The following is a 27712-nucleotide window of genomic DNA, read 5'->3' as shown; positions in this document are numbered from 1 at the left end:
AGTTTGGCCATGTGACTTTTGACAATACCATGTAAATGGGAAGTGACAGCTATGAGTTCTGAGCCCAGGAATTAAGCAGCACATTTCTGCTTGCTCCTCTGAGAGCTGCTAATCTCTGCTATAGAAGGTCATGTACCAAGTAGCCCATTGTTCTGAGAATAAAATATATTAAAAAAAGATGTGATCTGAATCTGTGGTCTAAGCCAAAGCCATTTATGCCCAGGCTACCTCAACTGAAACCCAGCCAAACCACAAATGGCTTAATGAGAAATAACTTCTTATTTTTAAATGTCAATGCTGTCTTGGGTTTTTGTAACACAACTTTAGCAATTAGTTACATCTACCATTAACATATTATATGAAATTAATTTTGAATAGTCATATATTTTCTCTACTTGAATACAAGGAATAAATATAGAGTGTATAATGAATATATATATATTAAAAGAGATAAATGTGTATGAAATATTAATTTATTTTTTAAATAGTAATCAAGTGTAAGCTTTCTCCCTCTTGTAATTGAATTAGGTAGAAATATCTCTGAATCATTGTCAAGTTACTAAAGTTTATCTCAAATTCTGTCAATAACTAGTAGTTTGACCCACACAAATATTTTTATCCACTTATTCTTGTTTTCTTCATTAACATTTTATTTTTTCCATGAAAGTATTTTCTAACCATGCTAATAAGCAGTGACAGAAGGGGAGAGATAGAAAATTTAGTAAAACATGATACCTTCCAAAATATCTGATATCCAGTGGAGGTAAAAAACAGACATGTAAAAAATATCAGCAGACATCAATTATTACCAAACGAAAATGCCAACCTCCACCAAAAATAAATCTAATCATTGATAATGCTAAACTAAAACAGACTCAGAACATGCAAATAGGTTCCATTCTCGGAGGAAGTAGGGCAGATTCAAATTGTTCTTATACAACAATCTTGTTGTTTTGCATAGTAACCTTGAGTGCTAATAAGCAATTTATTACTCTCAGCTCCAAATCTAAGACTCATTGCCCTGTTCTGAGATAATGGAGCTAGATCCTGTAAACTTTTCTTCCTTGTAGGCTCACATGCTGTTTTGTCAGTAAAAGGCACTGGAGAGACACTGCAGGAAAAGGGGCTCTTCTTCCTGGTTTCATGGTGTTTTCTCTCCTTTGGCTGCTATGGTGCTGTTTCCAGCTGCATGAGTGCAGGAAGTCCTGTGGTATTCACTCTCCAGCAAGTTTTGTGTCCAGTCCCAGTCATAGTTCCTTGCCCTCCAGCCTCTGCTTGCTGACACTCTGGTAGGGAGGTCTTCCTTCTTCCCAGTCACAGCCTGAGATCCATCCTCACCCACTGACTGAGGAACCACTCTGTCCCAGGGCAAGCCAGTGAACACGAGTGCCATGAAGCTGTCTGCAGACACACTGTCTGCAGTGATGTCTGAAACCCAACCTCAGTGAGTAGACCTGGCTGCAAAGTGATTCCTCCTTTGCGTACTCTCCTTTAACCCTAAGGCAGTCTATGTAATTTTCTTTTACTCCCTCTTACTAGGCTATCCCCTACAAATAGTTAATAATTTTTTACATCAAACTTCTCCTGGTTTCCGTCTCCTGGCTCGACTCTGACTTATGCACTTTACCACTTTGGGTTGTTGAATACGCATTTTCAACACCTTCAAGGGCTAGGACAAATGAATTAATTTGAAAATATGAGTGGAATTATTCAGCTTATCAAGGCTTAGAAATAACAGTTCTTGATATTATGTTTTGAGATTTGTACATCAATTGTTTTAATAAATAACAAAAGTTTAAAAAATATATAATATGTACCTGGGTATATATTTTGAAAATTAATAGACACAAAGATTTAAAAATAATTCTACAACACAAAAGGTGAAGCCTTAGACAAACTATGGACGTTAGGTGATTGTGATACATCAATGTGGAGTCATCCTTGGTAACAAATGTCCATTCTGGTGAGTGATGTTGATAACAGGGGAGGCTATGCATGTGTGAGGGGAGGCTATGCACAAGGGGCATATGGGATATTTCTCTACCTTCCTCTTAATTTTGCTTTGACCATAAAACTACTCTAAAAAATAGTATCTTAAAATTTAGCTCTAGGAAAATAGTTGTATGGCTTTTGAAGAAATGACAAATATGTTTATTATAGACGGTGAGAGTAGCATTATACCAAATTTAGTTAAGGTAAAGTGCCTGGTGCTTACAAACGTATATTTTTATATCTAAACAGGATGCAGAAGACAGTCTGTTTTCAGGAAAATCCAAGAATGCACATTTCTTATCCCCCTCTGAAGATATTGAGAATCTGAAATACATAGATAATATATCATTTATTTTAGTAATATATAATAATATTTTGATAAATAAATACTAGATTTAGACTAGGAGTTATATATCTGAATCTGAATAGTACCCATATATTTTTTCTATGGAAACATTTAAATAACTATGTTTGCATAATTGTTCATATATTGCTTTTTTTTCTTTCTAAGATTAATTTCTTCAAGGCATAAAATAGAAGAGCTCTCAAGAAACTTACAGTTTGGAAGAGAAAGTTGAGTCATTTGGCCACACCCATGAATTATTATTGTTTCTGTGGAAGAGTCTAATCCATGAAAAAACACTGAAGGAGTTCAAAAAATTCTATGGAAAAGATATTTTATTAGAAGTGAAATAAATTTTTATTATTATTTTTGTTGGAGAAAATTTGCCCTGAGCTAGCATCTGTTGCCAATCTTTCTCTTTTTGCTTGAGGAAGATGCACCCTGAGCTAACATCTGTGCCAATGTTCCTCAATTTGGTATTTGGGTTGCCACAACAGCATAACTATTGACGAGTGGTGTAGGCCCACAGCCAGGAACTGAATCCAGGCCACCAAACTTAATCACTGGGCCACTGTGCCAGCCCCTAGAAGTCAAATAAAGTTTGGTACTTATTTGAATTTTATAATAACAAATAAAATTAATTCTTTTTACTTCTTAGTGTCTTTCAATTTAGAATATAATGTTACACACTGGAACATTAGGTAAATATATTAGTATGACTAAGTGAAGTGGCCAAACCGACAAAGATGCAATTTCTAGGCTCTGAGAATTAATCAAAGACTAACAATAATTTGTGAAGTGGAAAAACTCCTAGAGATTCAAGTAAAATAGAGAAAATTTATAGTTTTCTCACCTAGGACTACTCCAATGTCTACCCTCATCCCCACTCCAGCTCAGTGAGCAAGAAAAATTGTAGTTTTTACAATTTGGGGAAGGCTGCAAAAATCAACACTAATTGCCAAAGGGGCAGACTTGATTAGCAGAGGGGAATGGGTCATGAAATAGTCCACTACTTTTTCAGTTCAAAGTGCTGAATTTGCTAGATAACTAATGAGGAAAACCCATACGTTTTTTTCTTTTTTTTTTCTTTTTTTTTTTTAATTGTTTATTTATTGCAGTAACATTGGTTTATAACATTGCATAAATTTCAGGTGTACATCATTATACTTCTATTTCTGCATAGATTACATCATGTTCACCACCGAAATACTAATTACAACCCATCACCACACACATGTGCCGAATTATCCCTTTTGCCCTCCCCCCTCCCCACTTCCCCTCTGGTAACCACGAACCCAATCTCTGTCTCTACGTGTTGGTTTATTGTTGTTGTTATCTACTACTTAATGAAGGAAATCATACGGTATTTGATCTTCTCCCTCTAACAATGCACCTAAAGGAATTGGAAAAAGAAGAACAAACAAAGCCCAATATCAGTAGAAGAAGGGAAATAATAAAAATCAGAGCAGAAATAAATGAAATAGATACCAAAAAAACAATAGAAAAAATGAATAGAACCAAGAGCTGGTTCTTTGAAAAGATCAACAAATTGACCAACCTTTAGCTAGACTCACCAAGAAAAAAAGAGAGAAGGCATAAATAAGTAAAATCAGAAATGAAAGAGGAGAAAATACAAGAGACACCTCAGAAATACAAAAGGTTATATGAGAATGCTATGAAAAGCTATATGCCAACCAATTTGACAATCTGGAAGAAATGGATAAATTCTTAGAATCATACTTTTTCTTGTTGAAAGTTGTGATATTCTTTGTGTCAAGCACAGTGCCAACCATAAATAAATGTGAAGGTAATAAAATGAGAGTACAATAGAAGATCTGACATTAGCTCTACACAGTCTTGGATGATAGAAAAAATGTGCAGATGTGTGGAGGAGACCAAGATGATCCCAGTAAAAAGTAGACGCCAAAGAAGACATGAGAACTGAGTGCAAAGTTATAAGCACTCCCCAAAACACACACACGCACACATACAAGTGGCAGAGGGTAGAAGCCCTACTGATCTGTAGTATTTGAATACAGCCTTTTAAGAAAATTACTGATTGACAACTAAGCTATGTAATCACAAGGGTAATCCTTAGGAAGTCAGGCTAGAAAATAAAAACAAACAATAAGAATTTGAAAAAAAACTGAGCAGAAATATCAGAGGTACACTTCCGAGGAGAAGATTCTGCAGAAAAGTTTATGCACGTTACAAAAAAATAATAAATCTAAGAAACATGAAATAGAATCCACATTTACTAAACTATATTATAAAATGTATCTATTTAAAAAAATAGAAAACCTGCAAGGAAATTGGAAAATATCTTCCATACTCAGGGGAAAAAAATAACAGACAATAGAATCTTTTACTGAGATTAAATGTTGGATGTATTAGAAAAATGTTTTAAAGTAATTATTATAAATATATGTAATTTACAAAGTAAACTATATTTGAGTAATTAAATGAAAATATGATGGCAGTGACAAAACAAGCAGAAAATTTCAATAGAGAAATAAAAATTATATAAAAGAACTCAATAGGAATTCTGAGTTCAAAAATATATTGTGTGAAATGAAAAATTCACCAGATTGATTCTACAGAAAATTTGAGATGCAGAGGAAAGAATTGATGAAATTGAGGATGGAATAATATAAATTATTTATCCCAGAGGATGAGAGAGAAAAATTAACACAGTTCAGGACCTTTGAAACAGTATCAAGAAAATCAACAAAGGTGTAAATATAGTCTGAGAATAAGAGAGACGGGAAGGGACAGGAAAACAATTTTAAGACACTATGAATGAACAACTTCTTAATTTTGATTTTAAAAATATTTATAGACCTAAGGAGCCCAGAAAATACTAATAGACTCAGCACATTGAAATTCACATCTCTAAACATCATAATCAAATGACTGAAGAACACTTGAAGACAAAGACAAAAAAATAATCTTGAAGGAACAGGCAGGATTATGAAGTGACTAGAGTCAGTGCGAAAATCAGGGAATGGGTGGGATATATCCCACCTCCAGCAACACTTAGGCCACGTCCCCTCCACGTTTGTCCTAGACACTATTCCCGATTGGGGGGAGGTGACATTAGCAAGATGGAGGAATAGGAAGCCTCAGGTCCTTATTCTCCCATGAAAACAATTGAACAATATATCCAGAAATAAACTATTTTATTTGATCTAATGATTTTTGACAAGAGTGTCAAGACATTCAATGGGGAAAGGACAGTATCCTCCACAAATAGTGTTAGGAAAACTGGCTATCCTCATGCAAAACAATGAAGTTGGATGCTTACATTACACTATAAGCAAAAGTTAACTAAAAATAGATTAAAGACCTAAACATAAGACCTAAAACTCATAGAAGAAAACAAATGGGGGTAGTTAATGACATTGTATTTGGCATTGATTTCTTGGATATGACACCAAAAGCACAGGCGACAAAAGCAAAAATAGTCAAATGCTACTGCATCAAACTAAAACACTCTCTTTATTAAAGGACACAAGGTATAGAATAAGAGAAAATATTTGCAAATCATATCTGATAAGGGATTAATATCCAAAATATATAAGGAACTCCTACAATTCAACAACAACAGAAAACAAATAACGTAATTAAAAAATGGGCAAAGCAATTGAAGAGATACCTCTCCAAGAAAGATATCCAGAGGCCAACAAGCATATGAAAAGATTCTCAGTAGCACTAATTATTAGAGAAGTGCAAATCGAAACCTAAATGAGATATCACTTCATACCCATTAGGATGGCTACTACCAAAAAAAGAAACAAAGAAAATAACAAGTGTTGGAAAGGATGTGGAGAAAAAAACTCTTGTATACTGTTGGTGGGAATGTAAATTGGCATCCACTATGGAAAACAGTACGGAGGTTCCTCAAAAAATTAAAAACAGAATTACTATATAAATCAGCAATCCCACAGGTGGAAATATATCCAAAAGAATTGAAAGCAAGATCTCAAAGAGATATTTGTACACCTATGTTCATTGCAGTCAAGAATGTTCAATGTTCAAGATAGGCAAGTGGTAAAAGCAACCCAAATGTCCATTGATGGATGAATGGATAAAGAAAATGTGGGGTATACATATGTGATATTATTCTTTCTTAAAAAGGAAGGAAATCCTGTCACATGCTACAACATGGATGAAACTCCCCAAATATGCTAAGGCAAATAAGCCAGTCACAAAAAAAATATATGATTCCAGTTATATGAGGTTTCTATAGTAGTGAAACTCATAAAACAGAAAGTAGAATGGCAATTGCTAAGGGTTGGGTGGTTAGAGAGACAATGGGATTTATTGGTCATGACTACAGAGATTCAGTTTTGAAACTTGAAAAAGTTCTAGATATAGTTCTAGATATCTGTTGCACAACAATCTGAATATAGTCAACATGACTAAACTGTACACTTGATTTCTTTGTAGTGCAAAGAGATATCAAATTATAATGTTGCACACTTGACTCATATAATAAAAAAGAAAGATTCTCCTAATTTAAAAAAATGGTTAAGACGCATTATATAGTTAAAAAGTAATAAATAATTTGTAAGATATTGAATGATTCCACTCTATGACATTCTGGAAAAGGCAAAACTATGGTAAATACTGTTAAGTGTATTTGAAATCAGCAAAAGAAAAACTACTGATTACATATAGGAAAAAAATATGATTAATAGATGAGTTCTCATCAGAAGCAATAAAGATGAGAAGGCAGTGGATGACATATTCAAAGAACTGAAAGCACCAAAAAAAACCAATGAAATTCTGTCAAACAAGAATTCTAAATTCAGCAAAACAGTCCTTCAAAAGAGAAGGTCCAATAAGGATCTTACAACATACACGAAAAGGAGAGAATTTATTCGCAGAACTGTCTTCAAAAAATATTCTGTAGCTAAAAGTAAATGATCCTAGATGTAACTCGTATCCACAAGAAGGAATGAAAAGCAACAGAAATGTTGAATATGTGGGTAAATATGAGGTTTTTTTGTGTGTTCGTTTTCTTCTCTTAGTTTCTTTAAAAAATAAGATTATTTAAACAACAATTATAACACCGTATGGTTGGGTCTTTATCATGAGTACAACGTTGGCAAGTGGGTACCTCGTGGCAGGAAAGAAAACTTAATTTTTTAGCATTTGTTGATTTCTGTGATGTAAAGACACCTAGAATTGTTCATTTTGAGACACCGATGTGAAATCATAAATGCAGTGCTAGAAAGGATGTGCATAATTGGTGTTCCCAAACCAGTGCTAGCTGGCTTCAGTACAATATTGTTAGAAGTAATATTAAGACCACAAAGGAGGGGGAGAGGAAAGGGAGCTGTTAGTGCTAAGTTTCTGTATTTACTGGAATTCAGTCAGAATTAATTTGAAGTAGATGGTAATCAGTTAAAGATATATTTGTAATACTCTCAGCAACTACTGAGAAAATAATTTTTAAAATATAGCCTAACTATCAACAGAGGAATTAAACGGAACACCAAAATAACATGTTTAACACCAAAGATGTCAGGAAAGGTGGAAGAAAGGATCAAAAGACACAGACATAGAACAAAGGATGAAATGGCATATCTTAATCCAACTATACCAATGATTATATTAAATGTGAATGGATAAACATTCCAATCAAAAGATAGAAATTGCTATACTGAATAAAAAAGTAAGATGCAGGGGCTGGCCTGGTGGCATAGGGGTTAAGTTCACATGCTCCGCTACAGCAGCCCAGGGTTCCAAGGTTCGGATCCTGGGCCCAGACCGATGCACTGCTTATCAAGCCATGCTGTGGTGGCATCCATATAAAGCAGAGGAAGATGGGCATGGATGTTAGCCCAGGGCAATCTTCCTTAGCAAAAGAGGAGGACTGGCAAGAGATGTTAGCTCAGGGCTAAACTTCCTCACAAAAAAAAGATTCATCTATATGCTCTCTATATCAAACATACTTTAGATTCAAAGGCACCATAGGCAAAAGTAATGGATGGAAAAAGATATACCCTATAAACACTAATCATAAGTGAGCAGAAGTGGTTCTTTTAATATCAGAAAAAGTAACTGTTAAAACAAGAAATATTATTAGAAATTAAAAAAAAATTTCAAAATGTTAAAGCTGTCAGTACAAAGGGAAGATAAAACAACTAAAACATATATTCACCTAACAACAGAACCCTCAAACACATGAAGTGGCAACTATCAGAATCAAAAGGAGAAATGAACAATTTAATAATTATTGTTGCAGATTTAAAAGCTCTTCTTTCAGTAATTGATAGAACAGTTAGCATTAAGACTATGGAAGACTGTAAAAACATTATGAACTAGCTTGATATAACTGGCATTTATAGAAAGTGTTCTAGTTTATAAAAGATTCACATAGTTCTAAGATGAAATCAAAAAGGAAATCAGAAAATACCTTACAATAAACAATAATAAAAGGAGAATATATAAAAAAGTCAGGATGGAACTACATTAATACTTAAAGACGATTCATAGCTTTGTCTCTTGTATTCAAAATGAAGAATGTTGTGAAATGAATGATCTGAGCAGCTTTCTTTTCAAGAAGCTATAAAAAGAAGAGTCAATTACGGTTACAGAAGGAAGAAATGATAAACATATATTTAGCTGAAAGTTTATGCTGATATCTGTATACTGTTTATATTGAAATCTGTATACTGTTTATGCTGAAATTTGTATACCAGAATAACTCATGGTGGCCCCAAATGAAGCACTACCCAAATATCCATGAGCGTCAGCAATAGAATAGATAAATACGCTGTAGTATAATCAGACAATGGAACAGCAAGGAGGTATTGAACGTCTACAACTTCATGAAACAATATGGATGGATCTCACAAGTTTAGCTTTACCTGAAAAAGCCAAAAATAAAGAATACATACTGTATGATTCCATTTATATAAAGTAGTTTTTAATTCAGAAGGCTATGAGAGGGTCATTTTGTAGTGCAGGGGAATTTCAATTTCTCATTCCAAGTGATGGTTACACTTGATGAAAATTCAGTAAGCTGTTGGGATATAGTACGTACATCCCGTTGCGTGTATATTACACTTCAATAAAATTATCATAAAAACAATATTATGAAAATATGCAAATATACTTTAAAATATATATATAAAGCGGAAGAAATTCTAACAAATACAACTAGTAAAAACTAAAACTAAACAAAAATAAATACAAATACTAGAATTGTCTTACAACTTCTATTAGAATTTTATCTGTAATTCAAAAAACTTTCCACATTCAGTTGCAGATCATTTTGATGCTGATGTAAGCGATATGTACAAAGAAAATATAATGCCAATCTTGCAATATCTCTTGTAGGGTAGAGAAAAGAGAAGATACTTTTAGCAAGATGAAACAGGCTAATAAAATATGAGTTATGTGTATTTTTGATGATAATATCACACAAAAAGGGAAATTACATGTCAATGGCAATCATAAATTGACATAAAGATTGCAGCAATACATAAAAATAATAGACCATGACAAAAGTGGATTGATTGAAGCAATACCATGTTGGATTCACATTTGAAATTCCATAAAATTAATCCATCTCATTAACAGAGTAAAAAAGAAAAATGATGTCATCGGGGCCGGGCTGGTGGCATAGTGGTTAAGTTCGCACCCTCCGCTTCGGTGGCTGGGGGTTCCCAGGTTCGGATCCGGGGTGCAGACCTATGCGTCACTCATTAAGCCATGTTGTGGTGATGTCCCATATACAAAATAGAGGAAGATGGGCACAGATGTTAGCTCAGGGCCAATGTTCCTCAGCGAAAAGAGGAAGATTGGCAATGGATATTAGGTCATGGGCAATCTTCTTCATGAGAAAAAAAAAATTTTAATTAGAAAAAAAGGAAAAATGATGTCCTCACTTTGATGCAGAAGGCATTGATAAAATTAACACTCATTCTTGCTTTAAACAAGAAAAGCAAAACGATCTTTAAAAAAGATAGGAATAAAAAGGAAAAATCCATGCAAAGACCTTGAACAGACAGGATAACTTTGAGAAAGAAGAACTGATAAAGTAGTATAAATTTACCATAAAAAAGAACAGTGCTTAAAGTAAGGAATTGACATAAAAACAGATAACTAGATCGTGAAACATGTTAGAAAGTGCAAAACTATACCTACACATATACAGAATGCAGATTTCAACAAAAACGCAAACTCATTAAGTGGAGAAAGTACAGTCTTTTCAATAAACATTGTGGAAACAGTTGGCTATCAATATGAAATATAATAAAAATAATAATTTTATCCTTACCTTATACTGTATGTAAAAATAAGGTCAAAATTGGTCACAAACCAAAGTGTAAATTATAAAACCTCAAAAAGATATATTAGATAATCTACATGACCTTGGGTTAGGTAGAGATTTCTTAGATACAACACCAAAGCTATGATCCATAAAAGAACAATTTAATGAACTGTACCTCATCAAAATAAAAAATCTCTGCTCTTTCAAGAGAAAAACAAGACAAGTCATAGACTTGGAGAAAATATTTGCAAATCATACATCTGATAAAATGTTAACTTCCAGTATGTATAAAGAACTCTCACAGGGCAGGCCTGGTGGCATAGCAGTTGCTTTTGCCTGCTCTGCTTTGGCGGCCTGAGGTTTGCTGGTTCAGATCCCAGGTGTGGACCTAAGCACCGCTCATCAAGCCACGCTGAGGTGGCATCTCACATGGAGCAACTAGAAGGATGCACAACTACGACATACAGCTACCTACTGGGAATTTGGGGAGAAAAAAGGAGGAAGATTGGCAACAGATGTTAGCTCAGGGCCAGTCTTCCTCAAAAAAAAAAAAAAAAACTCTCAAAATAAATAACAAAAAATATGCAAAATATTTCAATGAATATTTCACCAAAAAAACATATACAGATTGCAAATAAGTACATGAAAGGACGCTCAATATTTTTAGCCTTAGGAAAATTAAAACTACTACACATCGGACTTCCTGTTCTGGAAACATGGAATGGATGATCTTTTTAGTGGTAGCACTTTTACTGGATAGTACTCCCGGAAAGAGAGAGTGGATAGTACTTTTCCCTATTCCTCCCACTAAATACAGCTCAAAACAGTGGGCATTGTATATAAGACAAGTATAAGACGATTCTGAAAGCTGAGAAAGCTGACGGAACTGGGACTTGGGATCTGAGGAGTTGTACGGTGGTGAGCTCCCTGGAATTTCTTTAACCTCATGTATCTCAGACTGGGTGGCAAACCAGAACACCAATGGCTACAGACAACAGTCCCAAGAAAAGTCTTTTCTCTCCAGTCAAAGGACCAGAAAAGGGGCAGGCTAGAGAAGCAGTAAACTTTTAGACTCTTAACTGTCTTATTCCAACCAAAATCCACAGAAAAATCCAGTGTAAGTATCACTCAGGAATTAAGGGGAAATCAAGACATTCTCAGATTAAAAAAAAAAACTAAGAAAATGTGGCACCATCAGGTCCATGCTAAAAGAATTGCCAATGGGAATCGTCTAAGCAGAAATTAAATCTTGGATATTCAGGAAGGAAGAGAGAACAAAAGAAGGAATAAAAATATCATTACATATGATAGACTTTCCTTTTCCTCTTGTGTTTTCCAAATTGATAGTTGAAGCAAAATTAGAAGTTGAAGCAATATTTTAACAGTCTTCCATGTGATTCTCAATGTATGTAGATGAAACATATAAGACAATTATATTTTAAATAGATACAGTAAAGGGACGTAAAGGAAGGTAAGCCTTCTCCATTTCACTCAAATTTCTGTAGACTATGATAGACTGGATAGACTGTGATTTTATATACATATTATCACCAACATAAAGATAATATATATTATATATTATCCATATAAAGCAGATTAGAGCATATATGTGTGTATATATAACTTCATACATATATGAAAATCTATTTATGAAGAAAAGATCATCTTTGCTGTAAACTATGCTCCATAAATTACGCAATGTTGTAGAAAAGTATAAACTTCACTTCCATCTCACAGCATCACAAATACAGCATCACAAATATAAATTCCCAATGGATTATAGACCTAAATGTAAAAGTTAAAAATTAAAGAAAAAAGATAAAACCTAGAGAGTAATATAGAAGATTATATTCATGAGCTTTGACTAATTGCTGAAATAGGTCCAAAATAATCACTAACGCCCAAAATGATAAATTGGACACTAATAACATGAATAAATTCTTGTCATTAATAGATTCCAATATGAGAGTAAAAATGTAAGTCACAGAGTCAAAAAAGTTATTTGCATCTCATAAAATCAAAAAAGAGCTCATATCCAAAATATAACAAAAACATCTAGGAAGGTAAATGACAGACATCATGTAGGAGAAAGGGTAGACAGAACTAGACACATGAACAGGCACTTCCCAAAGGAGAACATCTTAATGACTAAGAGCTCAGAAAAATATGTTCAATCAAATAGTACTCAGTAAAATGTCTATTAATGTCATAATGATACTGTTATATAACAATCAGAACCTACAATATTAAAATTCCTGAGTACTAAGTTTTGGATGAAGGCACTATTGGATAAAATATGTATTCACACAAGACTAGGAAAATGTTGAGATAATTTAGTAAATTTGATATAGACATATATTTATGACCCTGCAATTTCATTCTGACGCATAGAGGACAATACATTATAATTATACATAAATGCAATTATAATAATATAATAATATTTATAAATTTTTATATTTTACAAATATAATAATATTATATAAATATAATTTGTTATATATGACATATTTATATGTCATACAAATTATAAAAATGCAATATAATATGTACACAAGGATTTTCATAAAATAATTATTTATAATACCCACATATTAAAAAGCAACTAAATGTTTGCTCTGTAGAATAGATTACAAAATGTCAAATTCATATAATACAGAGGTTAAAATTAACAAACAACAGATAAATGCAAAAATTGGATGAATTGCAAAAATACAATACGAGAGTGAAGAAGACATGTAAAAATCATACTGAATGTTGTATAATATAAAGTTCAAAAATTTTCAATGATGATTTATAATATTAAAAATCAGAATAGTGCTTAAGTGAGGAGGGAGGAGAAATGATGAGAGTACACTCAAAGGCGGGCTGCTGGGGGCTGGAAACTTCTATTTCATGACCTGATTTGTAATCACATGGGTCTTTTTAGTTTGTGATCAACCTGCACAATCATGATATGTTTAGTTTCCTTGATGTATGGTATAACTAAATAGAAAAGTTTATTTTAGGACAAAAAGCATTTATAGAAACGTGGTTTTCTATGAAAAGCAAGAACTGGAAATTATCAAATGTGCTTTAGTGATATAAAAATATAAATAAAGTCAAACAATGGAATAACCACAGACTTTAAAATAAAAACTAAAAATATATACAAAAAATGGATGTATTCTACAAATATAATATTGATCAAAGTAAGCTTTTAATAAAATTTTAGTAACATTGAAAATCTTACCATTTCTTCTTCATTATCTATATAAAGCAGGTTAGAGTTCTTAGAAGCACAGTCCGTCAAACTCTCATTCCATGCCTTTCTTTCAATGCTAATGTAATAGCAATTGTTGGAATATGTTATCCACTCCTTTGGACAACGACCACAATGATATGCTGAAGAAAGATTATGAATTGTTATCCAAAGCAATTTGAGTTCTAAAAAATGGAAATTAACTTACATTCTTGCATAGGTATAAACATATATGTACATAACATATCTATGCACCCTCACAAGTTGGTACACATAAAACAATAAAACACTCATATACACACTTACAGAGAAGGGTCAGCCTATCATCTCCTAATTTATGTGCCCATAGAAAGCAAATACACAAAGAAAAATATCTACCCTGTATATGTCCTGAAAATCAACAAATGAAACCACTATTTTAGAATATTAAAATTATTTATCTCTTATCAGTAGGAAATTTGAGCCAGTTGACAGCAATGGGTAGGGTGATTTTAAATGATTTTTCTTCATATTGTTGCATAAGAAGACTAATCTCCTCTAATCATTATTTATGAACATTTATTACTCAATTTTAATTCATTGTATCCCCAAAAATCTATTATCATTTTTAACTAGCCTAAGATTGAGACAAAATAAAAACGATACTAATATCAGAACTTTGATAATTGTTATATACCTTTCTGATTCCTTGTTATCAGGGATGAATCGTTCTGCTCCAGAGGTACAGTAGCTAGAAAAATTAGTATTAAAAAAAGTAATTTGTATAAAAATTAATATTATCCAATTAAATCACAATTTAAATTTCTTACTTTGAAATTTGGTGTATTGTTTAGAGTGAGAATAATGTGGAAAAATACTATTATATGAAAAAATTAATAAGGTAATAAAGACTGGGAGAAAAATATTTCAAAACCCTAAAGGACCAGACTTCACCATCTTTTACAATATTGGGTTTAACCAACCTCAAGAATTAGTTTGCTTTCTCAATAAAGTCTTTTAGTCTCCTAAAGTATGTCTTTGAGTTATGAAATCAGAATACATATATATGTAATACTTTCTACAATCATTCTCTTATTTATACTTTTGATAAATTCAGAATAACCATTCCATATCTAGTCTAAAAGCATATATTAAAATGAGAATTCTAGTCCATAATATTATGAAATGTTTAGAGGCACTGATGATCGTTAAAGTAAAAAGTCCCCGTATAATCTTTCAAAAATCTACTTACAGGGAATAACAGCTATCATTGTTACCACACTGCAGAGCAGGACAAGGCCGATGAGTCCCAGGATCCCAGCAATGAGCTTCCCTGGAGGTGATGGTAAACCTGCAGGGAGAGAAATGGAAACACTGAGAAAGGAGAGATGGAGACAGTTGTTTAGATAGTTTCCATATAAGAGAACCGACATACACAGGGAATCATATACATAAACTTGAACCCCCAAACCCGTATCTACCATTGTAATCTTTGTCTCAAAATATACCATTGCATTTTCAGTAAACATAGTGCTCCTTGAGTTGTTAGTCAAAGACCACAAATCTTAACAATGGCTGAATGAAATTAGTCCTCAGATTTCATGTTAGAATACCATATTCCAGCTTCAAGCTCTGATCCTCACGTATAAAAAATATGTTAGGTTATTCACTGCTCTTTCCCCACACCTCTGTGTCCCAGCTGCACATCCTAGAACAGTTATACTGTGTGTCTATTAAATGTTTTACCTTTGCAGTGTTCGTTCTTCTCTTCCCCTGGAAGATCCTGAGAAGCATTTTGAAAGCTAAATTCCACGTAAGTTATTTCTTGTTCAGCTACTGAAATGGAGCTTTTAATGACCTTAGGTTTCATTTGCTGTCCCCTTGAATCCTTAACCACATTCAGTTCTGAGTAGAGTTCTCTTTGGTTATTCATCTCTGTGGCTGAGTGATGTCAAGGACTATGCTCTATGAAAACTGGACTGAAGTAGTTAATAAATGGTGTGCATAATGACAAGATCCCTAGTATAGTCAAATGGGTGGAGTGTGAGGTGAGTAATAGTACTCATTTTGCAATTGAACAATGTAAAAGTGTGGTTCTAATTTCCTTAGACCTTCAAATATGTGTTTCATGATTGAATAAGTAGTTTTTAAAATAATATTCTATATTTGACACAATATTATTGATTGGAAAAATGTAAAGCAATAAATTAGTGATGAATATAGAAGTTCATGAATAATAATGTCCTTATAATTTAGATTCCATAGAAACATTTTAACAGAATTGGAATAACCAGGTTAAAATTAAAATGCTGTGACAAAAAAATGATGCACCAATTTTCATGACAATTTTTAAATCCATTCGTGGTTAAAAACTGAGTGTTAACAAGTTGGGGGAATAGTAGTGTTAGCATATATAGTAATTACCTGCACTAAATTACTTTTATTTGGTGACTTACTTTTATTTATTAAAAGGGGATGAGGTGTTATCAAATAATCTTTTATTTTGAATGATTTTGGAGATCTGAAAAATCTTTAAAATTTTAAAGAAATATTTTATATGTTGAAAAATGTTACATGACACTAAACTTATTCAAAACCTAATAAATAATGAAAACAAAAAAGCAAAAAAGTTTTTAAATAATTATGGGCAATTGATTTAATAATTTAAATAAGAAATGGACAATTGATTCAATGGCAAAGATATGAAATCATAAAATGATAAATAAAACTGTAGACAATTTATCGAAGAACACTGTTGTTTCAAAATTCCAGAAAAATCCTATGGCCTTCAAAGTCAGTGAGAGTAGCTTTAGTTATGCAAGCAATTGTAATAAATCAGATAATGTAATTTAATAGTTCAGTCAATGAGCTCTGAAATCAGTGAGATCTGGAATTAATTCCAGTTTTGAAATTTACAATGTATGACCTTTAAAAAGTTACTTAATGTCTAACAACCTGTTTTACTAATTTAAAATGAGAATTAAAATATGTAGGATATAATGCATGTAAAATGCTTAATACTCAATCTGGCTTTTATAAGATCTCAATAATATGTTAGTTATTTTAACTATTATTTTAACATAATTGCCATATTGTTATTTCTGAACCATAAAAATTAGACCTCATGCAACATAATTCATGAGACAGGAGTCTCTTTATCAGTGTGGTACATCATTTTTGCACTATTTTCTTCATTTAAAAAAAAATCTTTTGATTGTTTATAGTTAAGTTTTTACTAGCATTTTACAGAAGGTACCTCATCCTGATATTTATTAAAAATAAAACTACTTTTATTTAATCTAAGTGCATGTATGAGGAACTACTTTTGACCTTCATGATTTGATGAATTCATTACGAATCTATTCTTAAAGGCTGGGCTAATTATAAAACAATATCTATTTATATCTGTCTATTATAAAATCCAAAATTAACTGTTCATTGTCATGATGCTTATGAGATTTCACTTTAAATTGTATTGATTTACAAACCCAATTAGGCATGTGTGTATGCACTTGACTATTCCTCCACAGGCGAGAATTTGTTTTAAGAAATCCTCCTACATATTTTATACTTTATTCTTGTTTTTTACCCTGAATTATTCAAATAAAGATACCAATGTTCTTTTTGATTTGATTGTATATTAATTGTACCTCAGTCACATCATATCTAGCACTGTAATCTCCCAGTAAATGAGATGGGCTAATAGAGAGACAGGAGAGTAGCATCACATACCTTCCAGAAAGTGGTGTATCCTGTGGTGGGACACCAGGTTACTCTTGTAAACAAACAATATCTGTGGTCTTCATAGACTGCCCTGTGAAGGCTCAGAGTGAAGCAACAGTGGAAAGAGCAGATTTCTCGTCAATGTGTCACAGGAAATTATTACACTTAGGCTATTTTGAAGACAGTTTATCTCCTCACACACCTGCAAAATACAGGAGACTTTGAGCTTGTAGTGTGTCACTTAGTTTGTCCATTGGTAAGTGCCTCTGAGACATTGTTTTCATATTCTAAAAGATATCAGGGGACAGACTTGACCACCCACGCTGTTAACTTGCCTCTATCTCAATCACAAACACTGAAAACTTAGACCTTGTTGAGAGTGTCTTATATGTTTAAGTTTTACTTTCAGACAAGTTGCTAAATCGTGGCATTGCATACTTCTTTTCCTTATACCCTTATCATGTAATTTCTATTATCATGGAAAAAATTCTAAAATCATAATCCCATTAACAATAGATATTTAATGATATTTGTCACTAATTATTCTGAAGAATTACATTTTCAACTTTATTGTAACTGTTACAAAGACATCCATTCCCAAATTTATCTTCTCAATTTCTCTGCCATAGTTCTCAAAATACCTACATTCAATTTTACAATTCTAAATAAGCTCTTTAGATTTCCCCTGATAAAAATAAATGTCTCTGAGAAGGATGAAACGTTAAAAATATAGAACAATATCACCATGCCAGAGACTGAGATGTTAAATAACTACTCATTATATTATTCATTGATTCGTCCTAAAATCATAACTAATTGTCTGTATTTTAATACAAATATTTGTGGTAAATGGCAAAAACCCAAGTCTATATATGTGGGGGTAGACAAAGGCATTTTTTAAAAATTTCACTTAAACAAAAAATGTGGAGGGCATAAAAGTAGACTTTTAAAAAACAAGTTAAATGACACATGAACATCAAATGAAATAGAATGTTAAATCTGAATTAACTAGTTTGTATTCAAACGGGATTCTTTTCATCATTCATCATCTTGTATCAAGTAAAGGAGAAACGTTTATCTATCATTCCCAAGGAAATTCACATCCAATGCTGTCTCTAGAAGACTGAATTCAATCTCAAATTGTTAATTTTCTAAAATCTAGAAAAATAGAATTTAAATACACAGTTATGTCTTCGTAATCTGGACTAATATTTGAGCCTTCTATAACAGCTGCTAATGTTGGCTGGCCATATGTGTATTTCTCTTAATTACATATTTTTTTCATAAACTAAATAATCTATTCTTTTCTATTAGCCACATTATAGAATTGTAACAATTAAAGTATTCATTAATGATGTCAAATAATGTAAAGTTTACTAATGTTGTCTTTTTAAATTTGAGGTACTTATATCTACTATTCCTATAGTCACACACTGTGCTGTTTTCAATTAAATACTGTTATATATACCACGGCCCTTGTAACATGTAAGAGTATGCGTTTACCCTTCTGGCTTTTAACTTTAATGAAATCTATGTTCAGACATATAAAGCCACAGTAAAAATTACTCAATATAAAAAGAACAGTTAGAATTTCCTCTTTATGATATAAATATATTTATTTATATATATCATATATGATGAATGCATATATAAATATAAAAAATATATATATCTGTAACTATTTCTAATAATGACAATACCTAATGACCTAAGAGACATGGATAAATTGGAAATCAATAGGTGAAAATATCATTTTATATGATGGCAAAATTCATCTTCAAGAAAAATTTTTTAAGGGAGAAATTAATTACAAACTGACTGTAACTAAAGGAAATAGTTAAGGATCTTCTAAAGATGATACTTTTATTTATTCTAGGTGAATACTTGGAATATGCAGAAAGAAAGACAGAGTTGACCAAAAGAAATTATGCTGATATATCTAAATATATATTTGTATTAGAATTCAAGGGGGCCAATATTGCATAAGCAATAAATAAAAGTAGAGGGTAGTTAGTCTTTTCGCTGTTTGAGCAGGAGTCAAAGTACTAAATTGTTAGACTTTAATGAGTAAAGAATGTATGCTGTGAAATGTAGGGCACTCATAGAAGAATATTTTAAGCATTTAAATTAACAAATTCTTATAGAGGAAAGTGAAAATAAAAAATTAATCATGAAAGATAAGAAAGCAAAGAAAAAATAGAGCTCAAGAAATGGTAGTGTTCATCCCAAATTAAATAATAACTATATTATACTTAACAATTAATTACATCATATATTTATATATAAATAATACTATATTATATAATAATTTAATAATTATATTAAATATAAATAGAATAATTTTCAATTTAAATTCTAAGAATGTTTATATTTAAAATAACTGCTTGCTGTCTTAATGAGACACTCCTTTAACATAAGCATAAGGAAAGATGAAAGCAAAAAGATGAAAAAATACACTATGCAACATAAACCAGTAGAAAACTGCTGTAATTAATGTACTGTCACAATACAAGACAAGACCCATTGTTGGAAATGATGACCCATGTTTCATAAGGATAGACTGAGTATCTGAACCATTAGCAATGTGGGTTGTTTTTTTTTGTTTGTTTGTTTCTTTTTTGGTGAGGAAGATTCACTCTGAGCTAACATCTGTGCCAATCTGCCTCTATTTTATATGTGGGTAGCCACCACAGCAGGGCTGACGAATGGCGTAGGTCTACCTCCGGGAAGCTAACCCACAAACCCAGGCCTCCAAAGTGGAGTGTGACGATCTTAACTACACAACAGGGTTGGCCCCCTAGCAATGTGTTTTTAATCTACATGTACCTAATCATCCAAGTTCAACATATATTTCAAAAAAGTGCAAGTAAAAAATCATGAGTGGAGCTTTAAACAATTTTCTCTCACTATTTATCAAATAAGCAGATATATCAGTAAGATTATTACCAAATGAAAGATTTAAACCAAATAATTAACAACTATATATACGTGCACACACACACTATACTAATATAGAATACTCATATATTTAAGTTCACATGGAAATTTTCCAAAAATACACTGTATACTCATATTTCCAAGCATTTTAATATGAAATATACAGAACTGTGGTGTCACTTCAGTAGCTGCTAGACAAGTTTGGCAAGTGGACACTTGAAATTTAGATATTCACATTCAATTTTTTATTAGTTAATAATGAATAAAATTTTAAGATTGGTTTCTCAGTCACACTAGCCATGTTTAAACAGAGATAGAACATTTCCACTTTCATAGAAAATTCTCTAACTACAGGTTACCAAAAATAGATATCAATAACTGATAATTTGAAAATCTTTGTCTGTGGTTCTAAATGCAGTAATATTTTTTTAAATAACATATGGGCCAAAGAATTAATCACAATAAATGTTTACAAATTTTACACGAATTACAAGGAAAATAAAACAGCAAAATCTGTCTTGTGAAATATTGATTGCCTTACATGTATATCTTTAAAAAAGCAGAAATTGGTGCACGCGTCACAAGGAACTAAAAATGGAAAAATCAAAATTTGAGGAAAGTAAATCCAAATGAAGTATAAGGAAGAAAACAGTAAATAGTAAAAAATCAAGACAAAGAACAAAATTACAGTAAAGAGGACCAACAAGGCGAAAGTGATGCTCATTGAAAACACTTCATAAAATTGATCAGACCGTTGAAGAAAAAAATTGAGAAGACATAAATCTTTTATATCTATATTAAACATGAGAATACCATTATGATTAAAAAGACAGATAATAAAGCCATATTATGAATACATTTTAATTTCTATATGAAATACAAAATTCCTAGAAAATGCAAATTACCAAAATGATGTACAAGAAATAGAAACATGAGTAAACGCGAGGAGTGTTAAAGAAATTGATTTCATTATATAAACCTTTTTCCAAAACAATTCTACAACCTCAGATGGTGTCAGTAGTGAATAATAATATTTGAAAATATAACAGTACTCTTACACAAAGGCTTTCAGGTAACAGAAAAAGAGGAATGCTTCCCAATATAGCCTTGATAACAAAACCGGTCAAGTATGTAGCATAAATGAAAATGCAGTCTAATCTCTTTGTGAACATGGATGGAGAAAAACTACTTAATCTAAATATAACGTGTACACTGATTTGAAAAAAAGACAGTAGAGAATGATCATTGTGGTTTCATTTCAGAAATGAAAGATTAGTTTAACATTTAAAACAAAGACAATTTACTTCATAAACATCATACAGAGAAAATTATTATCATTCCAACTGATGGAAAAATAATAATGTGATATTGATTGGTTATAAAATCTATTAGAAAAATAGAAATTTTATGGGATTTCTTTAATATGAGAAAGGTATGATGAAAAAAACTTAAAACAACCTCATACTGAAGGATGAACTATTGAGATATTTTCCCTTAAAATAGGGAAGGATACATATAGAACCCTTTACTGTACCTTCTATTCAACATTGGAAATAAAACACTAGCCTGTGAAAATAAGTCAAGAAAAAAAAAGTAATTACACCTGGCAAGAAGAAATAAAAGTATGATTATTTACAGATAAAAGCTGTTTATATAAAAAACCCAGAAGAATATACATTTGAAATGATGGAATTAATACATAAAGTCAGTGAAGTCATTGAATATAAGATTAATACATAAACCTCAGTTATATTTGTGTTTCAAGCAGAATAAATTACTAAAGGAAGATTTAAAATAAGGATGCCATTTATAAAAGAATGACTGTGAAATACCCATTTTTCTGTAGACTTCAATATAAAAAATACAAAATATAAAATAAATTAAAGAACCTAATACATACAAAAATAAAGCATGATATTGATTGGAAGAGTCAATACTGTAAAGATGACTAATCCTTACAAATTTAAAGATTAAATGCAGTCCCAAACATAAGCCCAGGAGTTTTTTGGAAAGCTTTTTTGAGGTAATTTACACGGCATAAAATTCATCCATTTAGAGTATATAAATCAGTGATTTTTAGTACATTCACAGAGTTTGTAACCATCACCACTATCAAAATTTAGGAAGTTTTCATCACTCCAAAAAGAAACACTGTACCTGTTAGCAGTCATTTCCTATTCCTCCTCGCCTCAGTCCTTAGCAACCACAAATCCACTTTCTGTCTCTTATGGGTTTGCCTCTTGATATTTCACATACACGAACTCACACAACATGCAGTCTTTTAAAAAAGTTGAATGTCACTAACATAATGTTAAGCAAAAAAAAACAGACACAAAAGTAATGGTGTCTGTACTTTTTGGTGTGTATATTATATTTCAATAATTGCTTTTGAAAAAACTTTTCGTTACTAGAACAAATAATATAATCCATTTTAAGACTTATCCAATTGTAATATTATTTCCATTTTATGAAATAGAATGTTACCCGACAGAATCCAAACTCAAATGCTTCAATTCTAAAGCTTATGCTTGCAATTATATCTATTTAGAGATCCACAACTCTCTGCTTTGAGGCCCGATGAGTGTAGTATAGCGCAGTTATGTTTACCAGATGATGATTCTGTTACCCTGTAATGGATAAAAATGCATAATTCTATTGTTACATTGTATGGGGGCAATTCATGAAACAATAGCATTTTCCATGTACCTGTAACAAAAGAATATGTTGAAAATGGGTAATGACATTTTTTTATTCAATATTCGTAAGAGTTGGTTACCAGGAAAACTGAGTCCATTTTTTAACATTTACATCAACATTTCATTAACTTTCCACATCTTTCTTCATTTCTATAATTCAACTGAAACAAATGTATTAATATTATTTTCCGAATTTTTCTTTTTTATAGTTTCTTCTTCTATATAGCATTATTTAAAAAATTTTACCTTAGTTTGGAAGTTAAGCCACTCGTGGACATCCATGGATGATCACTGCTGTTACGAAAGACTCCAATCCATGATAGAAGTGATAAGGAATTCAGAAATTTCTACTCCAAAATAAAGAATTTTCATTTAAATAATCATTAATAAATCTTTCATCATTTTTTTAAATACAAGTAGTATATGCTTTCATAGGAACTTTAATTTTCAGAATGAAATGAGGATGTTAGATTTTAATCTAACACTGGAGGTATATTAAAGTTGAAAACTACATTTTATGTTGTCAAAAACTTTCACCAATGTTTGTAGTTTGGGTTAAAATTAACTCTTAAACATGTATATTTAGTAGTTTCATTCTTCTTATGTTTATAGAGAAAATTCTGATTCACGTAATTTAATAGTTATCTTGTTGACAAGACTAACATAGCAAGGCGTTAAATAAGTTTCCAGATAATATGACCATTGATTTCTCCGGATATTGTGACTAAATCAATGTTTTTTTCTGTGTTTATCATACTATCTCTCTCTATTATGTTTCTAAATTAGAAGGAAATTAATGGATTGATAATGAGAAAATAAATGACATGAAAGCCAAAAATTTGGTTTTCTGGTCCTCACACAATTCTTTAGGTAAGATTCAAATCCATCTGTTTCTGTTTTGGTGGACTCCAATAGCACGAAAAGGTGTCACAGACTCGTTTCTCTCTGCTACTCCCTGCTAAGTACTACTATAAATTCTGGAACTAATGAAAAATACAAGTAAAGGAGAACTCTGAATGGTGGAAGAGAAAGGAGAAACGGTTTGGGCCCCTGGGATTAGGGAACAACAGAGTGACAGGTCATCTTATATCTCCCACCCAAGAGAAGACAGTGACCTAAGCTGCTGCTTCCCAACACCCAACCTAGCAATAGGAGGTGGTTCAGGGAAGCCATTTCTCCTCTGTGGTGAAGCAGCAACAGCAGGCAAGCCTTACAAGGGTGATCCATCAGGAAACGTGCTAACAATAAGAAGCCAGAGAACGTGCTTCTCCCCCCAACCAAGAGACACAAGGGCATGAGGGGTGGAGGTGGGACCAGCAAAGGGGATCCTATGACTAAACGTACTCTACTCAGAAAACCTCTATTCCTGGGGGCATAAGACTCATGTCCCCAACCAGCGACGTCAGATAGAATGGATTTTAAAACGTTACATTCACCTAATTCAGTGAAGAAAATTAACAAACTAGAGCAAAGCACAATAATATGGATGAATTGCAAAATTATCATATGGGAGTGAAAAGAGAAAGGAAGAAAAATGCACACTGTGTGATTTTATTAATATGAAGTTCAAAACCAAGCAGACATTCCATAATATTGAAAGTCAGGACAGCAGTTAAATAAGGGAGGAAGAGAAGTGATGAGAGAACACACAGGAGCAGGGCTGCTGGGGGCTGGAAACTTCTATTTCATGACTTGATTTGTAATTACATGGTTGGTTCTATTCCCTTTGTGATCAAAATGCACAATCATGATATGTTTAGTTTCCTTGATGTATGGTAAAATTAAATAGCAAAGTTTATTTTATTTTATATTATTTATGTATTTTTTTTGTGAGGAGGATCGGCCCTGAGCTAACATCTGCCAATCCTCCTCTTTTTGCTGAGGAAGACTGGCCCTGGGCGAACATCCATGCCCATCTTCCTTCACTTATATAGGACGTCACCACAGCATGGCTTGCCACGCGGTGCATCGGTGTGCACCCAGGATCTGAACCGGCGAACCCCGGGAAACCCTGGGCAGCCGCAGTGAAGCGTGCGCATTCAATCGCTTGCACCACCAGGCCGGCCCTACAAAGTTTATTTTAGAAAAATAACCATTTATAGAAACATGGTTTTCTATGAAAAGCAAGAAAGGGAAATTATCAAAAGTGTATTAATAGTATAAAATATAAATAAAATATCATAAAGTCAAGCAATGGAATATTACAGACTTTAAAATAAACTACAAATATGTACAAAAATATAAAGGAATTCTACAAATACAATATTGACTGAAATAAACCTTTAATAAAATGTATGAAACATTTAATATCTTACCAGTTCTTCTTCACTCTCTATATAAAGCAGGTTAGAGTTCTTAGAAACACAGGCCGTCAAACTCTCATTCCATGTTTTGCTTTCAATACTAATGTAATAGCAGTTGTTGGAATATGTTAACCACTCCTTTGGACAATGACCACAATGATATGCTGAAGAAAGATTATGAATTATTTTTCAAAAACAATTTGAATTTTAAAAAATGAAAATTAACTCATGTATTTGCATAGGTAGAAACACATATGTACATAACATATCTATGCACCCTCACAGGCTGGTATATATAAAACAAAACACACTCATGTACACACTCAAAGAAAGAGTTACTCTCTTATCCCCTAATTTACATGCTCATATAAAGCAAACACACAAACAAAAACATCCACTCTTTACATGTGCTGAAAGTCAATGGATGAAACCACTTTTTTAGAATAGTAATGTTATTTATCTCTTATGATATTGCAGCAGTAGGAAATTTAAGCAATTGGCAACAAAGGGAATGATGATTTTAAATATATCTTCTTGTGGCATAAAAAAGAATACTCTCCTATAATCATTATTTATGAACATTTATTGCCCAATTTTGTAATTTATTAACCCCAAAATAATCTATTACCATTTTCACCTAGCCCAAGATGGAAACAAAATATAAACTGTACTAATATCAGAATTTTGAAAATTATTATGTACCTTTCTGGATCCTTGTTATTGGGGATGAATTCTTCTGCTCCACCATTTCAGTAGCTAGAAAAATTAAAGTAATCCTTTTAAAAAGTTAATATTTATCTAAATAAATTATGATAATTTTAGTTCCTTAGTTTGTAATATGGTATATTTTTTAAGATTAGAATAATTTGGAATAAAATTGATTTTACCAAGGAAATTTAATAAAGTAATGAAGATTTGGGGGAAAATATTTCAAAAGCCTGAAGGATCAAACTTCAACATCGCTTACAGTATTTGTTCTAACTGATCTCAAGAATTATTTTGTATTTCTCAGTAAGGTCTTTCAGTCTCCTAAAGCGTGTCTTTGAGTTATGAAATCAGAATATATATATACATAATACTTTCTACAGTCATTCTTCTATTTATACTTTTGACAAATTCAGAATGATCATTCTACATTTAGTCTAAATGCATACATTCAAATGAGAGTTCTAGTCCATAATGTTAGAAATCTTTGGAGACACTGAGGATCACTAAAGTAAAAAGTTCCCTTATAATCTTTTAAAAATTTACTTACAGTGAATAACAACTGTCATTGTTACCACTGTGGACAGCAGGACAAGGCAGATGATTCCCAGGATCCCAGCAATGAGGTTCTCTCGAGGTGATGGTAAATCTGCAGGCAGACAGAGAAATGGAAACACTGAGAAAGGCGAGATGGAGGCAATTGTTTACCAAGTTTACATACAAGAAAACCCACATGCACAGGGAATTATATACATATAAACTTGGACCCCAAACCCATATCTACCATTGTAATCTTTGTCTCAGAATACGCTATTGCATTTTCAGTAAATATAATGCTCTGTGAGTTGCCAGTCAGAGACTAAAAATTTTAACAATGCCTGAATAAAATTAGTCCTCAGATTTCATATTAGAATACCATATTATAACTTCAAGATCTGATCTTCACAAATGAAAAATAGGTGAGCTTATTCTCTACTCTTTCCTCACACTCTTGTGCCCCAGCTGCACATCCTAGAACATTTACTGTGTGTCCATTAAATGTTTTACCTTTGCCGTGGTGGTTCCTGTCATTCTCTTGAAGATCCTGAGAAGCATTTTGAAGGTTTAACTCAGCATAGGTTATTTCCTCCTCAGTTACTGAAATGGAGCTTTTAGTGCCCTTAGGTTTCATTTGCTGCCTCTTTGCGTACTTGGCCACATTCAGTTCTGCATAGGTTACTCTTTGGTTATTCATCTCTGCAGCTCAGTGATGTCTGGACTGCGCTCTAAGACAAGTGTACTTAAGAATAAAGGGCATATGAAATGATGAGATCCCTAGTTCTGTAAACTGGGCGGGGTGGAGGGTGATTATCAGTGCTCATCTCGCAGCTGAAGAACCTAAGGCCTGCTTTTAAACTCCTCAGAGATTTAAACGTGTGGCATGACAGAATATCTTTTTTAAAGATATTCAGCATTTGACAATATATTATCAGTTAGAACAATGAAAAGTGATAAATTCGTGAGGAA

General features: G+C 32.2%; 2 protein-coding genes across 2 annotated transcripts; both read right to left on the bottom strand.

Annotated features, from left to right (window-relative positions):
• Nucleotides 1–191: 191 nt before the first annotated feature.
• Nucleotides 192–15903, bottom strand: LOC131416334 (NKG2-A/NKG2-B type II integral membrane protein-like). The gene is made up of 6 exons (XM_058558802.1): nucleotides 15589–15903; nucleotides 15095–15193; nucleotides 14540–14593; nucleotides 13855–14006; nucleotides 2551–2654; nucleotides 192–2316 (listed from the first exon to the last, which is right to left on the bottom strand). Exons 1-6 carry the CDS (start codon nucleotides 15773–15775, stop codon nucleotides 2187–2189), a joined length of 726 nt encoding a protein of 241 aa, XP_058414785.1. The 5' UTR covers nucleotides 15776–15903; the 3' UTR covers nucleotides 192–2186.
• A 5574-nt stretch (nucleotides 15904–21477) lies between these two features.
• Nucleotides 21478–27456, bottom strand: LOC131416336 (NKG2-A/NKG2-B type II integral membrane protein-like). Its single transcript, XM_058558803.1, has 5 exons — nucleotides 27254–27456; nucleotides 26757–26855; nucleotides 26204–26257; nucleotides 25514–25665; nucleotides 21478–23545 (listed from the first exon to the last, which is right to left on the bottom strand). The coding sequence occupies exons 1-5, from the start codon at nucleotides 27438–27440 to the stop codon at nucleotides 23441–23443; spliced, it is 597 nt and encodes a 198-aa protein (XP_058414786.1). The 5' UTR covers nucleotides 27441–27456; the 3' UTR covers nucleotides 21478–23440.
• Between the last annotated feature and the right edge of the window lie 256 nt (nucleotides 27457–27712).

The sequence above is a fragment of the Diceros bicornis genome, chromosome 17, assembly GCF_020826845.1.
Source record: "Diceros bicornis minor isolate mBicDic1 chromosome 17, mDicBic1.mat.cur, whole genome shotgun sequence".
Classification (NCBI taxonomy): domain Eukaryota; kingdom Metazoa; phylum Chordata; class Mammalia; order Perissodactyla; family Rhinocerotidae; genus Diceros; species Diceros bicornis.
Note: the sequence above shows the minus strand (reverse complement) of the source record. Positions and strands in the feature narration are given on the sequence as shown.

What these genes read in the sequence shown, in the direction of transcription:
- LOC131416336 (XM_058558803.1), bottom strand. Translation starts at nt 27,440, where the DNA reads ATGAATAACCAAAGAGTAACCTATGCAGAACTGAATGTGGCCAAGTAC. An exon ending in AATGACAGTTGTTATTCACT is followed by an intron (nt 26,258 to 26,756) that starts GTAAGTAAATTT and finishes TAATTTTTCTAG; the next exon opens with CTACTGAAATGGTGGAGCAG. An exon ending in AATAACAAGGATCCAGAAAG is followed by an intron (nt 25,666 to 26,203) that starts GTACATAATAAT and finishes ATCTTTCTTCAG; the next exon opens with CATATCATTGTGGTCATTGT.
- LOC131416334 (XM_058558802.1), bottom strand. Translation starts at nt 15,775, where the DNA reads ATGAATAACCAAAGAGAACTCTACTCAGAACTGAATGTGGTTAAGGAT. An exon ending in GAAGAACGAACACTGCAAAG is followed by an intron (nt 15,194 to 15,588) that starts GTAAAACATTTA and finishes CTCTCCCTGCAG; the next exon opens with GTTTACCATCACCTCCAGGG. An exon ending in AATGATAGCTGTTATTCCCT is followed by an intron (nt 14,594 to 15,094) that starts GTAAGTAGATTT and finishes TAATTTTTCTAG; the next exon opens with CTACTGTACCTCTGGAGCAG.